We start from the raw sequence: 17,396 nt of genomic DNA, 5'->3' as shown, positions 1-17,396 counted from the left end.
AAATGTAAAAAATTGCCATCAAAATATTGTTAATAGGATATGACAGTATATACATGGGCCAAATGAATGCACGTATGTGCTTGATCAGGATTACTAAAATCTATGATGAAAGGAATTAGCACTGGGTGGGCTGTCATAAAACTACTCATAAACTTCTAGGAAGAAACTTTCTTAATGCTTTGCTTACATTTCTGCTTTTTTTGTGTATAAAATGTTGCTACTATTAATATATATAATATATATAATTAATATATAAATATAGATAGTAGTAAAAAATTACATATAAATATAAAATTAAATATATATATAAATTCTCTAGTAATTGGTAAAGTCAAGGAAATGAAATGTAAGTTAGTTAGGAGTTTATGATTAAATGTGCTTATGTTGCTAAATTTAGGCCTACAGTCTTGAAAACAGCTGTCATTTAGTTCTATGTCATGCTTTGTTTTAATTGTGTCTAATGTTCACATGTATTTAATGTATCTATTGCCAGGTTGTAGTTGCTCTGGTGATAATGCTAAATTTTTCACCTTTTTCATAATAAAATTCTAATTTATGAAATTATGAAGTTAGCCAGAAGATTGCATTAATGTGTTTTATATTTCCATAGCTTCATTTAAGAAATAGTGGTGAAAATTTTGATATGTTGAAAATGTCAGCTGGGCATGGTAGCCCATGCCTTTAATCCCAGCACTTTGGGAGGCTGAGGTGGGTGGATCACTTGAGGTTAGGAGTTCGAGACCAGCCTGGCCAACGTGGTGAAGCCCTGTCTCTGCTAAAAATACAAAAATTAGCTGGGTGTGGTGGTGAGCACCTGTAATCCCAGCTATTCAGGTGGCTGAGGCAGGAAAATCACTTGAACCCGGGGGACAGAGGTTGCAGTGAGCCGAGATTGTGCCACTGCATTCCAGCCTAGGCGAGAGAGCAAGACTTCCTCTCAAAAAATTTAAAAAATAAATAAAAATATGAATAAATGCTGCTTCAAAGATTCTATTTATTATATTTCAGGTGCATGTGTTATCACATGTTCATATAAGTAGAGCATTCACTTTAGAACAGAGCTTGAAGAGTTAATGATTTTATTTTAATGTTGCTATGTATTGAGCATCTGCTATGTGGCAGGCATTGTGCTGGATGTTGAGGATAGGACAGAGATAAGATATAGATTTGTTGTTGGCTAACACATAGTGGGATTTTTAAAAATAAAATCTCTTTCAGTTGTTAAAACTATATAGTCAAGTCCTGACAATGGGTGCTAATGCAGAGAAAACATGGTCTCTGTAGCCTAAAATGGTATATAATCTTAAAGATACACACACACACATACACTCATATATATGTAGTTTATATGCTTTCTAATCTTTAATATTTATTTTTCATATACATGATTGCTATGTACTTTAGTTAATTTAGCTGTTTGTGTTGATCCATTTATAGTTAGCTATGAATCAAAATTGTGTTGGATTGAGCCAACTTCAGATAGGGACTTTCTCTTTGAGAGGTAGTATAGCAATAATCATTATGGGCAAAACTTTGAATTCTTTTCTATCTGTGTGGCTTTAGGCAAGTTATTTAAAACTCAAAGCCTCAGTTTTATCATAATTTAAATGGACATAATAATACCTTTATTGGGATTAAGTGTGAGAATGTATGTAAAGTGCTTGGCATGGTGTCTGGTATCTAATAAGATATCAGTTAATGGTAGCTGCCATTATTTTGTTATTGTTATGTTTCCAAATATATGCTGACTACTGGTTCAATCAAGCAGTCAACCAATTGGTGTATATGGAATGACTGCATGCAGTCAGCCTAATGATGTGTTAGTAATTAAAATAATGTGCCTATGATTTACCTAATCATAAAGCCACAGAACTTTGCTGATTGGACGTTTAGAGCCAGACTATGCGGAATCATTTGAAACAGAGGAGGCACACATGTGAAAAGAGCTGGCAGGTTCATCAGCAAGTGATATTGAAGGCACATGTGTTAAGCAAGCCAAACAGGTGGGCACTTTTATAATTATGCTTGATATTTGAAGAGACACATTACACCTTGGTCATATTTCCATCTCCAAGACCATGCATAGAGCCTGACACATAGTAGGTAATTTATATGTAAATTATGGACAAAGAGGTATGTGTGTACATACACACATACACACACACATACATAGATGTATATATGTAAAGAAATATGGATACACATACACACATGTATAAGGTGGCCAGTCTGGGGCAGATAAAAGCAAGAAAACAAAATAAAAATACGTTTTCAATGAAGGAAAACCCAGTGACTAGTAGCCTGAAGATTACAACGTAAACAATGCAATGAATTTGATAAATGAGGCCCTACGAGTTGAAGGGACAGCTCTGCTACAATCAAAAGGGGCGGGCAGGGGTGGGGGGTTGGCTTTCTCATTTGCTTAACAAAGTGGTATTTTTGCATGCCTATCCCCAATGTCAATGTGTGATGTTACTGAGGCTACCAATACCTACAACCTTTTTTTAAAGCCTTGCTATTATTTTGACTGTGTGGTTTTAGATTGTGTTTCTTGTCATATAGTTATTACCTGGTAAGCTAAGAAATATTAAAACTACATCAAAATTCATATAAATCATTAGCACCAGTGGTAGCATTAATCAGTGGTAGAACACTGCCGTTGCTAAATATCCACAGAATAACTGACTTTAGCATATTTTCCTCATGTATTCAGTGGTGATATGTGGTATTAAAATGCATTTTTTCCAACATCTGATTTTGCTTTGTCAAATGTTATTTTTCAGTTTTACATGACAAAGAGAACACGTGTTATGCAACCCACAGATTTTTACGTATTCATTTGGTACTTTATTACGAGATTCTAACCAGGGCAAAAAAGCTACCCTGAAATATTATAGAAAGAATAGTCTCCCATCCATAGTATCATTAAAATTTGTTGTTCCTTTTGTTTACATTTTACAGTGAAATATTCGATTCTTCTTTTGTTTCAGAAGAATCTTATTGATATTAATCTTTTGATTTTCATGACATTTACCTGTTTATTCTATCAGAAATATATTTTTATTAGTTTCACTGGAATCTGCAAATCAACAAGTGTTACTGCATAATTGCATCATTTTTGCTCAGTCAGTGTTAAAGTTTATGTAATGAATTTTTTAAATGCCTGATCTATATATAGATATAATTAAAAAAATATTTGTATGCAAATAGTTATGAGTTTATAAATGACACCAACTATCTTTGTAAAGTCAAGTAGTTTGGTAGTAGATATATTAAAAGAAAGATTGATTTTAATTTTGAACATGTTTGTATATTTTTAAAATAGCTGATACTAAAAATTGACATTATTTTATAAATTATTCTTTTTTTTACCACATTTGTTTTCTTCATCCTTATGTTTTACAAATGTGGCTGTTTTATCAAAGAATATGTAGAATATTTTGTGCAGATGTATTTATATAGAATGAGAAAAATTTATATGCAATGAGAAAAAAAGAAAATAATAGCAATATTATGATATTGTTTTCCTAAGTCTAAGATAAACATCATAAAGACATGTATTTTCCAGTATTAGTGAAGGAATAATTTAATTTTACTGATTATCGGGGGAACCCCACCCCTGATATTCAACGTGGGTTCTTTTCTATTTCCCTAAGCGTCAGTTGGTCTGAGAAATAAAGGGAAAGAGCACAAGAGAGATAAATTTTAAAGCTGGGTGTCTGGGGGAGACATCACATGTTGGCAGGTTCCGTGATGTAAAACCAGCAAGTTTTTATTAGCGATTTTCAAAAGGGAGGGAGTGCATGAATAGGGTGTGGGTCACAGAGATCACATGCTTCAAGGTAATAAAATATCGCAAAGCAAATGGAGGCAGGGCAAGATCACAGGACCACAAGACGGGGTGAAATTAAAATTGCTAATGAAGTTTTGGGCATGCGTTGTCATTGATAACATCTTATCAGGAGACAGGGTTTAAGACCAGACAACCGGGCTGGGCGCGGTGGCTCAAGCCTGTAATCCCAGCACTTTGGGAGGCCGAGACGGGCGGATCACGAGGTCAGGAGTTTGAGACCATCCTGGCTAACACGGTGAAACCCCGTCTCTACTAAAAAAATACAAAAAGCTAGCCGGGCGAGGTGGCTGGCGCCTGTAGTCCCAGCTACTCGGGAGGCTGAGGCAGGAGAATGGCGTAAACCCGGGAGGCGGAGCTTGCAGTGAGCTGAGATCCGGCCACTGCACTCCAGCCCGGGTGACAGAGCAAGACTCTGTCTCAAAAAAAAAAAAAAAAAAAAAAAAAAAAAAAAAAAAAAAAAGACCAGACAACCGGTCTGACCAAAATTTATTAGGCGGGAATTTCCTCGTCCCAATAAGCCTGGGAGTGCTACGGGTGACTGGGCCTTATTTCATCCCTTTGCCTTCAACCATAAAAGACAGCCACCCCCACAGTGGCCATTTTAGAGGCCTACCCTCAGAGGCTCATTCCCTTTCTCAGGGATGTTCCTTGCTGAGAAAAAGAATTCAGCGATATTTCTCCTATTTGCTTTTGAAAGATGAGAAATATGGCTCTGTTCCGCCTGGCTCACCGGCAGTCAGAGTTTAAGGTTATCTCCCTTGTTCCCTGAACATTGCTGTTATCCTGTTCTTTTTTCAAGGTGCCCAGATTTCATATTGTTCAAGCACACATGCTCTACAATTTGTGCAGTTAACGCAATCATCATAGGGTCGTGAGGCGCCATACATCCTCCTCAGCTTACGAAGATGACGGGATTAAGAGATTAAAGACAGGCATAGGAAATCACAAGGGTATTGATTGGGGAAGTGATAAGTGATTTACTTTATGCGACCACCAGAGCTGGCGCCAGAGAAAAAAGCAAGTAGACAAGATAAAAAGGAAACTTTATTACGTAGCCAATGTAAAGAAAGAGGAGGCGAGGTTCACTGGTCTCCGGCGGCGGAGGCTGAGGAAGTCGCTCCGGCATTCTTGGGCGAGGTTCCTAGGTCCGCGTCTGAGGAGGGGCTGAGGAAGTTCGCACCGCACGCCTGCCAGGAGCGGCTTTTATGTCTTGGGCCTGGGAGTGGGAGGGTGGTAGGCGGGATGCGAGCGGGTCGAGGGCCCTGCAGTGGGCGCGGCCAGGTAGGTTTCGGTTTCCTCGGTCGGACGTCATGCTGCACCTGCGCAGTTGATCTGTGCCTTCCCTGGGCGCGGGAAAGTTGATGATGAAGAACCCGGAAGTATGCCATCTTAGTCACCTGTGTTCTTTGTTTCCCTCTCCCTCCGTCCAGACAATAAGTATCCATGAAATCTCCACAATTTATATTCAGAGATTGCAGTACAGACAGGTGTAATAAATTATAAAAGTATTAATTTGGGGAACTAATAAATGTCCATGAAATCTTCACAATTTATGTTCTTCTGCCGTGGCTTCAGCCAGTCCCTCCATTTGGGGTCCCTGACTTCCCAGAACAACTGATGGTTTTCATTTTATATATACAAGAATCTGAGAAATTATCTACTTGGATATTCTAGGCAGAATTATGAGAATATGCTTCTTGTTACTAGGTACCCAAACCTGGAGGAAGTCTGAGATACCTGCCACCCTCATTTTACTTTTCTCCTTTAATCCACCCATAATCACCTCCGTACATGGAGCTTCCTCTGTTACAAAAGATGCTGTCTTATGCCTTTAGTTAGCTAGCCTTGACAATGTTGTGAGATTCTTCATGAGTTTTTCAGGTTTTCTGCCCCTGAAAAATCTTTGGATTAGCTTTTGTTTAACAAGCATTTTCTCAGAGTTTACACAGTAGCATTGAACTACTGAGGCAAAGCTGGTAATGAGAGGAGAGAGTTCCCTAACCCCCCTTGCAGGACATGTGACAGGGGTGTGGCTTGTCTGTTGGGCTGCCATGTGCACTGAAACCTCTTAACGGGAGGTGGAGCCCACAGACAGGCAGGTGGAGGAGTTGGGGCAAGTACCTCTGGGATCCAGCCCCACAGCAGCATCCAGGGGTGGGTGTCTGTGACTCCCGAGGCCCTAGTAGGCAGGTGTCACAGTGCACTCTTTTAGCCTTGCCATCTGCAGATGACTTAAGTGTTAAACAGCTCAGCGCTCTCTTGGTACCCAGGTTCTGTCTGGCATACAGGAAGACTCAATTCACGCATGGACTTGAAGGAAGATGCAGGGTTTTATTGAGTGGTGGAGGTGGCTGTCAGCAGGATGCATGGGGAGCTGGAAGGGGGATGGGGTGGGAAGATGATCTTCCCCTAGAATTTGACCATCTGGCAGCCGATCTTTCCAATCATTCCTGGTGTAACTCCTGTCCATGTTCAGATGCTCCTTCTCTTTTGTCTGTCACACCATTCTTCTGCCCTTCTGTTCATCTTCTTTTCTGCTCATGGAGCCAGGGGTTTGAGGTTTATATGGGTACCGGATAGAGGGATGGGTGGGCCAAAAGGCAACTTTTGGGCACCAAAACAGGAATTTTTGTTCTCATTTAGGGCCATGGGTTTCCAGCCTAGAGGGTGCGGCCTTTTCTAGGCAGCTGCCCTCTTCTACCCTGTATTTCCTTATGTACTGTCCATATCAGTAATTCCCAAAAGCATTTGGTATCAGTGTTAAAGTTTATAAGAATTTTAAACAGAAGGTCAGCTTAAACATAATCTTAAACAGAAGGTCAGCTCCCAATACCTTGTTTTATAGATGAGGATCTGGCCCAAAGAGTTAACTGACTTACCCAAGAGCTCCCAGCTATCCTTGGGTAGAAATGGAAATAGGACTCAGGGTTACCAGTCCCATTCTTTCCATTGATCAGAATCAGTAAGAACTGTTTCTGGCCAGTGTTAATTGGAGACACTCAGCTATCTCATTTAATACTTATTTCAATAGCTATGCTTAGTTCTCTTTAGAGGACCTTATTTTCTGCTGTTAATTCTTTCAGAAGATGAGAAGAACTTCAATGAAACAATTAAGAGATACTTTAGGACCACAAATTATGAGACATCTAAGGCTATAGCAATTTGTAGGAACTTGTGTTGAGTAGATCAGGATGCATAGAAATGCATTTTTGTTCCTTCCCATGAAAAGGTTTAAGTCATCTATAAAGTGACACCTAGTCACATTTTAAAGCTATCATTATGTTGGATAAAAACGCTTGAAATCATTTTCTTATACAACATACAGATCTTTTAAAAAATGGTAATTATAATTCACATTTGCAAGCATACTTATGGTGCCCATTTTTACAGATGGTAGAAACAGAAGTTGAGAGAATATAGTGACTTACTCAACACTGCATAGAAACATGGTAGAAACAGGATATGAGCATACCGTCCTTGTATTCTTCTCCTTTACTTATTGCCGGCAAAATGACTCTCATTTGTGTCTTTTCATTGAACTCTTACCATTGAATTTAAATTTAGGGTTATTGTATTCAACAAATTACCATATACTCTTTTATTTTTTAGTCTGACAAATATTGGAATGTGAGTCATCAATGATTTTGTTAGAAAAATCTAATTAAAACCTGAACTTTCCACATAAAAGATATCTGTGAGAGGAAAAAGTGAATCAGTGTTTTTAAACTTTGTGTTTCAGTTCTAATTTAACCATCTGTTTAGGATTGCTATTTTTTGATAATGGGGGAAAAATATATATAATTGTCAGATGTCTGTTCTATGAAGTATTCACTACTTTGCAAAGTCACATTGTCACATTTTTGGCTAAGAGGTATTTGATGGTAGCAGACAGAATTTTCTGACTTCAGATTTTTCTAGAGAAATCAGAAAAATAGAAGCAAATTAGCTGTTGACTCCTAGCATTTACTTTAATGTTTACACTTTAGGCCATTTTTAGGCAGATTGTGGTCTTTTTTTTTTTTTTTCTTGGTGCTACAGCTATTTTAAGTTGTGTGAGTAGAATAAAGTTCTAGTTACCACACATTAATTTAGAAGCAAATTTAAACCAGATACTCTAAGTAAACACTACTAGGATGTTATGAGTAATTTCCTGTTAGATTCCCATCTTCTTAATAAAAACAATAATAAAAATAATAAAATGGTTGAAGGCAAATGATACATTTGTAGGAGTTTTCATTTAAAGTATGTTTAATTGAATCACATGTAGCCATTAAGCCCAGAGTAGTCCTTGACTTTTCCAGAGAATAGGCTGAAATAACAGAGTGCTTCCCATTTATGAAACATAATGTCAGATGTTAGGAAAACAGTTTGGAATGCAGAAATGAAGTGAATATACAATGGAAAGGGAGAGGATGCATTTATATGTCCAGTTGTGGCAAAGAGAAGGGAAAAAAATAAAGGTGGATAGAAGTACTTCCAGTTTCTACTTTCTGAATTAGAACACAGCTATGATAAAGCCATTTTGAAATTATTCAATGGGCAATTACTTTACTACCAACTATTTACAATCAAAGAGGTTGATTTTAAGTGAATTCCAGGAGTAAAGTCAAAGTTTACCAATTGTACCCACCCCTGACTTGGACTTGATTGAGAGGCCTGCCATTAAATCCTTAACTCACTGTGGGGTTGGTAACTACAAGGTTCTAGAGGAGAAAGCAAACATGTTCTGCACTTTCCATTAAAATCCTTTACTATTAGCTTGATTTCATTTACTTCCACAGTTGTGAGTGATCCCCGTAGGCTAAATAATGGTGTATACCATTGGTTGAGGTGTAAAAAGCCAACGGAATAGGCAACATGAAAGTTCTGTATCACCTCTGTTTCAGTGCTTTGCTTCCAGTTAAGCAGTCTTAGCTGGCCTTTGTTGATCCTAAAAGGGAACATAAAGCAAATGTCTGGGTTTGTTTTCATTGAGTTTTTCTTTAATCAGCATTTAAATTGGTTATTGACTCAATTCATTTTGTTGTTTAAATGTTGAACAAGCAATATTCAATGAATTTTAGAAAAAATACCTAGGAGGTGCTTGTTATATACAGGTTATTTTATTTGGACATTATTTTTAAGTGTAAAAAATATTCTTTCATAAGAATAAATGCAAGCTTCAGTATCCTTTAAGAAAAAAAAGGGGAGAGGAAGAAATCTTGGTGGTTATTAAAGATACTGTAACTTTATAAACATTTCTCTTAAGATGAATGATAATTTTTTTCTTTGGAAAATTAAACAATGTTCGTTCCAGATGCATAATTTGAAACTCTAGTTGTTTGTTCCCTTGTCCATATTTCATTTCAGAAATAGAAATGCATCAAAAGTGGCTGATTTTAAAATTATGGATGTTATTTCTATTTCCAGGCATTTGTCTTGAGAGAAATATGTAATAAGAATAAAACTTAATGAATGCATAAAGTATCATTTAGAAGGTATTTGTTATTTCAACTTTGAATATTAATTTCTAGGAGTGTATCCAATACATATCCTAACACGTTTTGATTATGCTGTTAATCATCTTTGTATTGCTCAATACTTTCCTAGAAAAAGACACTGAAAAGCCTGAGGCAGAATAATTTCTTTAAATGTGGTTAAAAGTTTGAATTAGAATTTCCAGTTTTTTGATTCTGGTTAATGGAAACAAACCTTTGTAAGCCTGCCTAAGACCAGGTTATAGATTGGAAAGCCCTTCACACCCAAGTTTTAACCTGCATCAAGTCTTAAAGCCAGTGTTTCAATATGCCATCCCTTTTTTCTATTAGCTCCATTGTTTTACTAAGGCTCTTGCATACTCTTAACATGCTATTAATCATAACTTTTTCCGCTCTTTTGGAGGAAGTAGTATAAAGCAATCCTCTGCTTATCAGAGGAGAAGGAAGAGAGTGTATCTAACCCACAAAATGGTAGTATTTTTGTTTTAGAAACCAATCTTGGAGTAGAAATCACAGTGTTCCTTTGCTTGTTAAATACATGTAAGAACCAGCTCATTCTCTCACACATGGACCCATATTTAGTTCATCAGCCAGTCTTACTGACTCTACTTTAAAATTGTTTCTGCATCTGAATACTTCTTACCACTTCCAGGGTTCTCATTATTGTGATATCATCTTGTCTTGATAGTTACAATAGCCTGATACTGACAAGATGATTGTCCTCAATGAATTAAATAATTAACTGTGGCAACAAAAGAAAACTAACTTAGTGTAGCACAAGAAATTATTTGAGTTCAGAGATTAATTTTTTTGAACACTGTGATTTTTAAAAATTGTTATATTGTTAGTTGTATGCTTGACACATTTAATATGCTCAAAAAATGCTTGTCAGTGAGTAGAACATAAACGCTTATTTATGTTTCAGCAAGATTTATCAAATGACTGCTATGTGAGACAGTCTAGTAGGGGCCGGGATATTTAAATAAAGAAGAATAAGATCTTCACATTAGAGGTACTCACAGTCTGATGAGGAGAGGCATAGAAGACACGTAGAGTAGTGAGTGGCAGAGTAGAAATTTTTAAAAGAGGTTATAGATTGCAAAACCTTTCATACCCAAGTATTAACCTGCATCAATCATATAGCCAGTGATTCCATTTGCCATTCCTTTTTTCTTTTAGCTCTATTGTTTTACTAAGGCTCTTGCATGCTCTTAATGCACTATTAATCATGACTTCTTATGGTAGCACAGAGAAGGGGCACCTAATATTCCTGTGCAAGAACTCAGGTAATCTTTCATTGTTATAACAACAGTGTGGGTGAGGAAGGAGGGGTGTTAGACTTTTATAATGAGTTGGGAATTCACCTTCCTTTTCCTGTATATTCCTGAGAAGAGTTGGTTTCCCAGAGGGCAAATGATATATGTAGGGTAAATCCATGGAGATTTTTCAAACTCATCTGAACTCTTGATTTTAGAGTTATTTTTGCTTTGCCTTTTTTATTTTTTGATATCAGTCTGGATATTTCATATATAGACAAATTTTGAGTTTAAGGAGCTCTCTATATGTAAAAATCTAGTTTTAAGAAATAAGCTTGAAAAAAGTGATTATGTGACCAGCACTTGATGTGTTATTTTTTCTTATTTTGGCCATTTTGTAAGACAGTTGAAACTGCTGTGTGGTAATTTTCCAGCTTAAATTATTTCCAAGTTTCCTATAGTATCCATTGCAGATATCTTCTTTTTTAGTTGCCCTTGTAGTTTCTGCCCTGGGTGACATTTCATGCTGTATCCTAACTTCTTTGCAGCTGAGTCAACTGATGGTGTAAGAATGTGAACCTTCTTTAGAGAGTCAGATAAATGGCTTCCAGACAGATCCAATTTTTGTTCACGATTGTTTCATAATTTCCCTTGTAATGCTAGTGTCCTGGATTTAAAGCTTAGACATAACAGTTATCTTGAGTTATGAAAATATTCTTCCTCAAAACTTTTTAGGGGATGTGTGCATGTTGGTAATTTCAACATGCTGTATTTCCAGTAACTTTGCTTACATTGCATTAGTTTTTATTTCAGCTTTTAATATTATTTGATTTCTCTCTTTCTCTACCTTTTATCCTCTCTCCCCCTACCCTTTGTTGATGTATGTAAAGATGGCCTTGGGACTGAAATATTGTCACACTTGTTGACTCAAGTTAGTTTTCAGTGAAGGAAAACTATTACCTTTGTAAATTAATGATTTATTTAGTCACGTCAGTGTACTTTATTTAACGTAATATTTCTGTTTAAGGTGTTGGATGAACCGTTTTTACTTCATGTAATAGCCATATTGTAAATAAAGTGGCATTTCTGGAACTCTTAAGACATTGAAGAAATCTCATAACCTTTTACCAAAGAGCTACTATTTTGGACGTGTTCTTGTGTTATTGAAACTTTTATATTTCTGATAAGATCTGGCTCCTTATAATCTTTAAAGCCTCTAGGAAAGTGAATGCACTGAGTTGTAAAGAGCATGCTGAAACATAAATCTGTAATTACAACAGCATTTCTTATCTTTTGAATTATAGGACAGTTCATCAAACCAGTCAACAGAGTGTATGTGTGTGTTTATCATGAGATTGTCAGCAGTTTTATTTTATGTTTTCTTTATACTTAAGTGTCAACAATATGAGACTTTCTTGTCCTAAAATAGAAGCTTCATAAAACCTTTCCTGTCTTGATGGTGGAAGTGTACCTTGTTCAGTGTGTGATTAGCACACTTTTGAAAATTGGACTCAAGCAGATTTTATGTGTACACAGGTACTTCTTCAGCACAGATGGATAGCCCTTTTAAAAGTTTGGGATATTATGCACGTTGAGTGTGCCTTTGATTTTGTGGTCTATTCTGAATATGTCAATATGTCATATATTTTCATTTATAATAAGGCTCATTCAGTATTTAATTTTGGATTTCTCCTTTCTACTTTAGGTCATTAGTCCTCACATAACCTGCTGAAAACTTTTCTGAATTTTTCACATTGTTTTTCTAAATTCTTTTGTTAAGGCCTTGACCTTGCTGGCATTTTAAGAGAGAATACTAATGAGGGCATCAGGTTATGGGGTTGTATTTAATAAATTCTTTCACTTTAGTCAAGTTACGTAGTCTGTCTCAGCTTTGGTTACCTAAAATGTAAAATTAGGGGTTGGTTTATTCTCTGAGGTTCTTTCTCAAACTCAGCCATTATCTAGGATATCTTTCTTCTTGGATCTCATAGACTGCAGTAGTCGGCTTTATTTTTCATCCTCCCTACCCTCCAAAAGAAGTTACCTACATTCCCTAGCTCCAGGCATCTGTGTCCGTTCACCCTGAATCACTGAAGTTAGATTGTGTCTTCCATATTTCTAATCATTCTTGAAAATACCACATTTTGCCTCTGGTTTTCTAGAAATTTGGTAGCCTTTTGTTAATCTTGTAGAATCAGGGGATATTGACTCCTCTGAATTGACTAGAAGACCAGGGAATAGCCTTAATAGTGCCTAAATGTTATCATCTTCCCTTTCTTATTTGAATGCCTCTAAATCTAACAGGATGCTTGGATTAACTTCAGCCAATTTCCAACCCCAACCTTCCCCCAGAATTAGCTGTGATTGCTTAGTCAGCACATCTGTTTCTAAAACATGAAACTGGGAGAAAGCGCTAATTCATTGGGTACCATAATTAGTGTTCAAATAAATATGCCCAAACCAGACAAATAGGGCAAAAGTAATGACATTTCGTGCAAGTATTTGTTGACTCTATGAGAGTAGGAGCCTACCTGTCTGTGTCATTTACTCTATCTCCACACTTGGTCTTAGCCAAAAAGCTGAGAGGCAATCACTTACTCCATCTCTAGTGGACACGAGCATGTCTTTTTTTTTTTTTTTTTGAGACGGAGTCTTGCTCTGTCACCCAGGCTGGATTGCAGTGGTGCGATCTCAGCTCACTGCAAACTCCGTAAATTCAGTCTCTTTAGAAAACATAGAAAATTTCATTATCCACTTCACTGTCCTGTGTGGGACAGTTGTATGTTATGTCCAAGCTCTCTTTGAAGTAAAAGTTGTGGGACTACAGCTTTTGGGGTCACACCATTCTCCTGCCTCAGCTTCCCAAGTAGCTGGGACTACAGCCACCACACCTGGCTAATTTTTTGTATTTTTAGTAGAGACAGGGTTTCACTGTGTTAGCCAGGGTGGTCTCAATCTCCTAACCTTGTGATCTGCCCGCCTCGGCCTCCCAAAGTGCTGGGATTACAGGCATGAGCCACCGTGCCCAGCCGAGACTGTCTTCTCTGGAGTAGAACTTATGTAAGTATTTGTTGGATGAGGGAATGAATGAATGAATGAAATTGTAACTGCTGAAGTATGGTCTGGAAGAGCTTACTTAACTCTTGGATTTAGGGTATTGGAGTACATGCAGACTCTGGAACCTAATCAAATAAAAAACAGGGGAAAAGAACAGAAATCTTAACCTGGAAGTTTAGAAGGCTTAGTGGGGGAGGAGGATATGTTTCTTTAGTTTAATTGTTGCATATAGCTTGGACACTGATGGAGAGAGTTTACAGCTTTGTCAGGTACTCTTTTTCTGGACACTTGTGTTCATTTAGTGGTTGGATGACTCAACTGTCAAAAATGCCAAAAAAGGGAATCCTGAAGGAGCAAGTAGTTGAATTTACTGATCTTTAAGATTCATGTGAGCTCATAGTCCTACAGCTTTTACTTCAAAGAGAGCTTGGACATAGCATACAACTGTCCCACAGAGGATAATGAAGTGGATAATGAAATTTTCTATGTTTTTTAAAGAGACTGAACTTATAGAGGTTTTTCTGACAATATCAACATTCTCAGGAATATCAAAAGATTGAAATAATCTTGTCTTCTTATTAATAAGAGTCAAGTAATGGAGACCACAGAAAAGTAGTAGTGGATGAAAGAGAGTTGGCTTTGAGGGAAGTGAGAAAAGAAAGATCAATTATAACATTATTTTGAATTGCTTAAAATATGGGCAGTCTTCTAATACCCTGATAGGGTATTTATTTTCTTTATTACTTTCAGACTGTGAAAATACTGCACCATCAGGAGGCCCTATGTATGTGTGGGGAAAAACCTCCTAGCACACCTCAGTAGCCTCCAAGGTTATAAGCTGTGCATGGTAATTGATGAAATCATCTTTAATGTATTGAATTTGAGTCTTCAAAAAATGTTTAAATCATTTATTCAGCAAAGTGGAGGAGTTTAAAGATGATTACAAGCATGCTTTGTGGACTCCTGAAATTAGCAGTTTATTTGGGGAGATAGGTGCACAAGCAAATAATTATACTACAATTTGAAAAAAATTAAAAATTATGATATACCTAATATACCAGGGGAACGATTTGCTTCGGGAGTTCAGGAAGAAAGGACGCAGCATCTTAAAGGATAAATTTTGAAGGATAAGAAAGTATAGGTGGTAGATACACAGGAACACTAGGGAGGCAAATATCACCTAGAGACTTAGTAATAATGTTGCTTTCTAATGAGTAAATGATACAATTATGAAATACTCTTCAGTGCTGGGATGTTAATTTTTCAGAAAACTAGATGTGAGCAAGACTTGGGAAAATATTAAATCTGAAGAAATTATGTATTAATATCAATCGGTAGGGAGAGTTTGGAGAGAAACTCAATGTAGGAAAACAAGAAAGTTAGGGAGATATACCTCAATACCCTCGATGCAAACACTACCTAGAAGAATGGAGATCCTGTTATTGTGGTTTGTAAATTCCTCATGTGTGGTGAACATGCTGGACTTCCATTAGCAGGATGCCATTTAAACATTGTTTCATAAAACAAACTCCCCTTGCTCTAATTTCCTATTCATTAACCTATAGTCTGATTATAAGTTTCCCTTCCCATCTAGATCTGTCTGTAGGGAGAACATGTACTGGTTATGCTGACATGTACATTCTGATTCATATGGTAGTTATGGTTCTCATCGTAAATGAATGACATTTAGTGGCTTTCTAGTTCATACACATTAATCTCTTGTGAGCTTAATGTTACTCTGCTGTTGAAAGTACCACTCTGAGTACCAAAAAGAAATTCCAGTTCCTAGTTTTACAAAGCTGAGATCCAGACCCGGATGATGGACTAAGATGAACTCCTTGAGATAAATGTCTCTTCTCTACTAGCCCCATTTTGAAGTAGCACAACTTTAAGCAGGGTTGTACAAGTCAGATGTGGTCTGGGGAGACACATGTAGGTGGATTTAAGATGCTGTAAGTAATCGAATTCCGAGAGAGTGGAAAGGAGGAAGGTGAGGCAAGAGAGAAGTGCAGAAGATAGATTATGAAAGGGTCTGTCCTTTCTGGCAGAGGATGTTTCATTTGTTTTTAAAGTAAGTTGAATTGAAAGGAAATATCATGTATGTTTCTTTTAGTAAAGTATCATTCTAGCTTAAATGATTAATTCTTAATGAGTGGATCTCCTTGTTATTTTCTTTTCAATTCAGGTTGGGTTTGTTGCTCACATAATTTTCCTGGTTTTGTTGTATTTAGCAGGCCAGTTGAAGATGATTAGGTTACAGTGTGATGACTGAAGGTGTTATTGTTAGCCATCATGGATTTGGTCCACCATTTAGACATACAGTTCTAGTGATTTCGTTATTTTATTACAAGCCCTATGATTTGCAGTTTCTCGAGTAATGTAACTGTATAATCATAATGATTTAGAATTGTTTTTGCCTAGAGTGGGTCCCCAAGTCCTTGTAATCTCTTAAAGGGCTCCTTAGAAACCCCTTTTCATTAAGTATACAATGACAAGATGAAAAGTACCTTCATCTTTCTCTTACCAGATTTTCATGACTCAGAAGCATTTATGTGGTATAATTGCATTTGAAAACTTAGAATTTTTCTGAAACTATATTTTGATGAGATAAAGGTGGTAACACTTATTTTTTTCCTCAAATGAAGAAACTAGCATCATATTTAGCAGTTTATATTTTCTGGTGTTTTGCTAATATTCAGTGAAAGCTTGAAGTCAGTGTCTGACATCAGTTTTTACTCTCATTCATTAGTGAGAATATGTTATTAAAATGGCAAAAGTTTCTTTTTTCTATTTCTTTTTTTCTTTTGGTTAGGGAATTACAATTTTGTTTGCCAAATATCTGCTCACCAGTTCCCAAACTGCCCTACAATGGAACTCTACAATTTTACCTCAGTTAATGAGTAGATTAAAGTGTTTTATTTTGGTAAAGTAAGGGGACTGATGGAATCAGATTTCTTTTCTAATCCACTTCTAGTTGGTTGAACAGATATTACAAGTATTTCTTGCCTCCACTTAATAGTAATCACCTTGTTTAATTTCTTGTCAATGCCTTAGGAAAAACATATAAGCATTGAAGAAGAGCACTTAAGGAGGACCGAAGAGGCCAGATTGCAGCTCAAGGATCAACTTCTTTGCTTGGAGACTGAACAGGAATCCATTCTTGGTGTGATAGGAAAGGAAATTGATGCAGCTTGTAAAACATTCTCCAAGGACTCAATGGAGAAATTAAAAGTAATTATGAATTCTCATTGTGCCTTATATTTTCAGTTAGTTTCCTAATATATAATTATAGTAGGATTTTAATGTATGGTAGTCAGATTATTATCATGGAAAATTCTATAAAACAAAATAACATTTTGCAAGGCACTGGATCTGTTGCACAGTTGTAGTGAGAGAATGAATGGTATTCTTTCATTGAATTGCCGTGTCCCACTCTGTAAAAAAAAAAAAAAGAAAAAAGCCTTATAAGAGAGGTATCTCTTGGAGTCAAGAGGCCTGGAATTTGAGTTTTCACTATCACAGGCTATTTTTGTTGTTGTTAGCATATTACCGGCTAACATTTATTGAGTACTCTTGTATAGTTACTGTAGTAGGCATGGTGCTTTAGTCTCTCCATTATCCTCTGAAACAACCCTATCTTTTCGTTACTCTGATTAAACCCACTTAAGAGAAAAGGAGGTTTGGACGGTTTAAGTAACTTGCTCTTGGCTGTACATCTGGTTAAATGCTAAACTAGGACTTCAAACCTATGGA

General features: G+C 36.6%; 1 protein-coding gene across 2 annotated transcripts in view; it reads left to right on the top strand.

Moving 5' to 3' along the window:
- The window catches only part of CEP128 (centrosomal protein 128), a 460,860-nt gene that overhangs the window by 175,201 nt on the left and 268,263 nt on the right, over nt 1–17,396 (top strand). For both annotated transcript variants that reach the window (XM_030931469.1, XM_030931470.1), the window contains one exon: nt 16,698–16,874. In XM_030931469.1, coding sequence (XP_030787329.1) covers nt 16,698–16,874 — 177 coding nt within the window. The remainder of the gene's footprint in view (nt 1–16,697; nt 16,875–17,396) is intronic.

This window comes from Rhinopithecus roxellana, chromosome 5 (genome assembly GCF_007565055.1).
Source record: "Rhinopithecus roxellana isolate Shanxi Qingling chromosome 5, ASM756505v1, whole genome shotgun sequence".
Taxonomy (NCBI): Eukaryota; Metazoa; Chordata; class Mammalia; order Primates; family Cercopithecidae; genus Rhinopithecus; species Rhinopithecus roxellana.
This window is presented reverse-complemented; position numbering and strand designations above follow the sequence as displayed.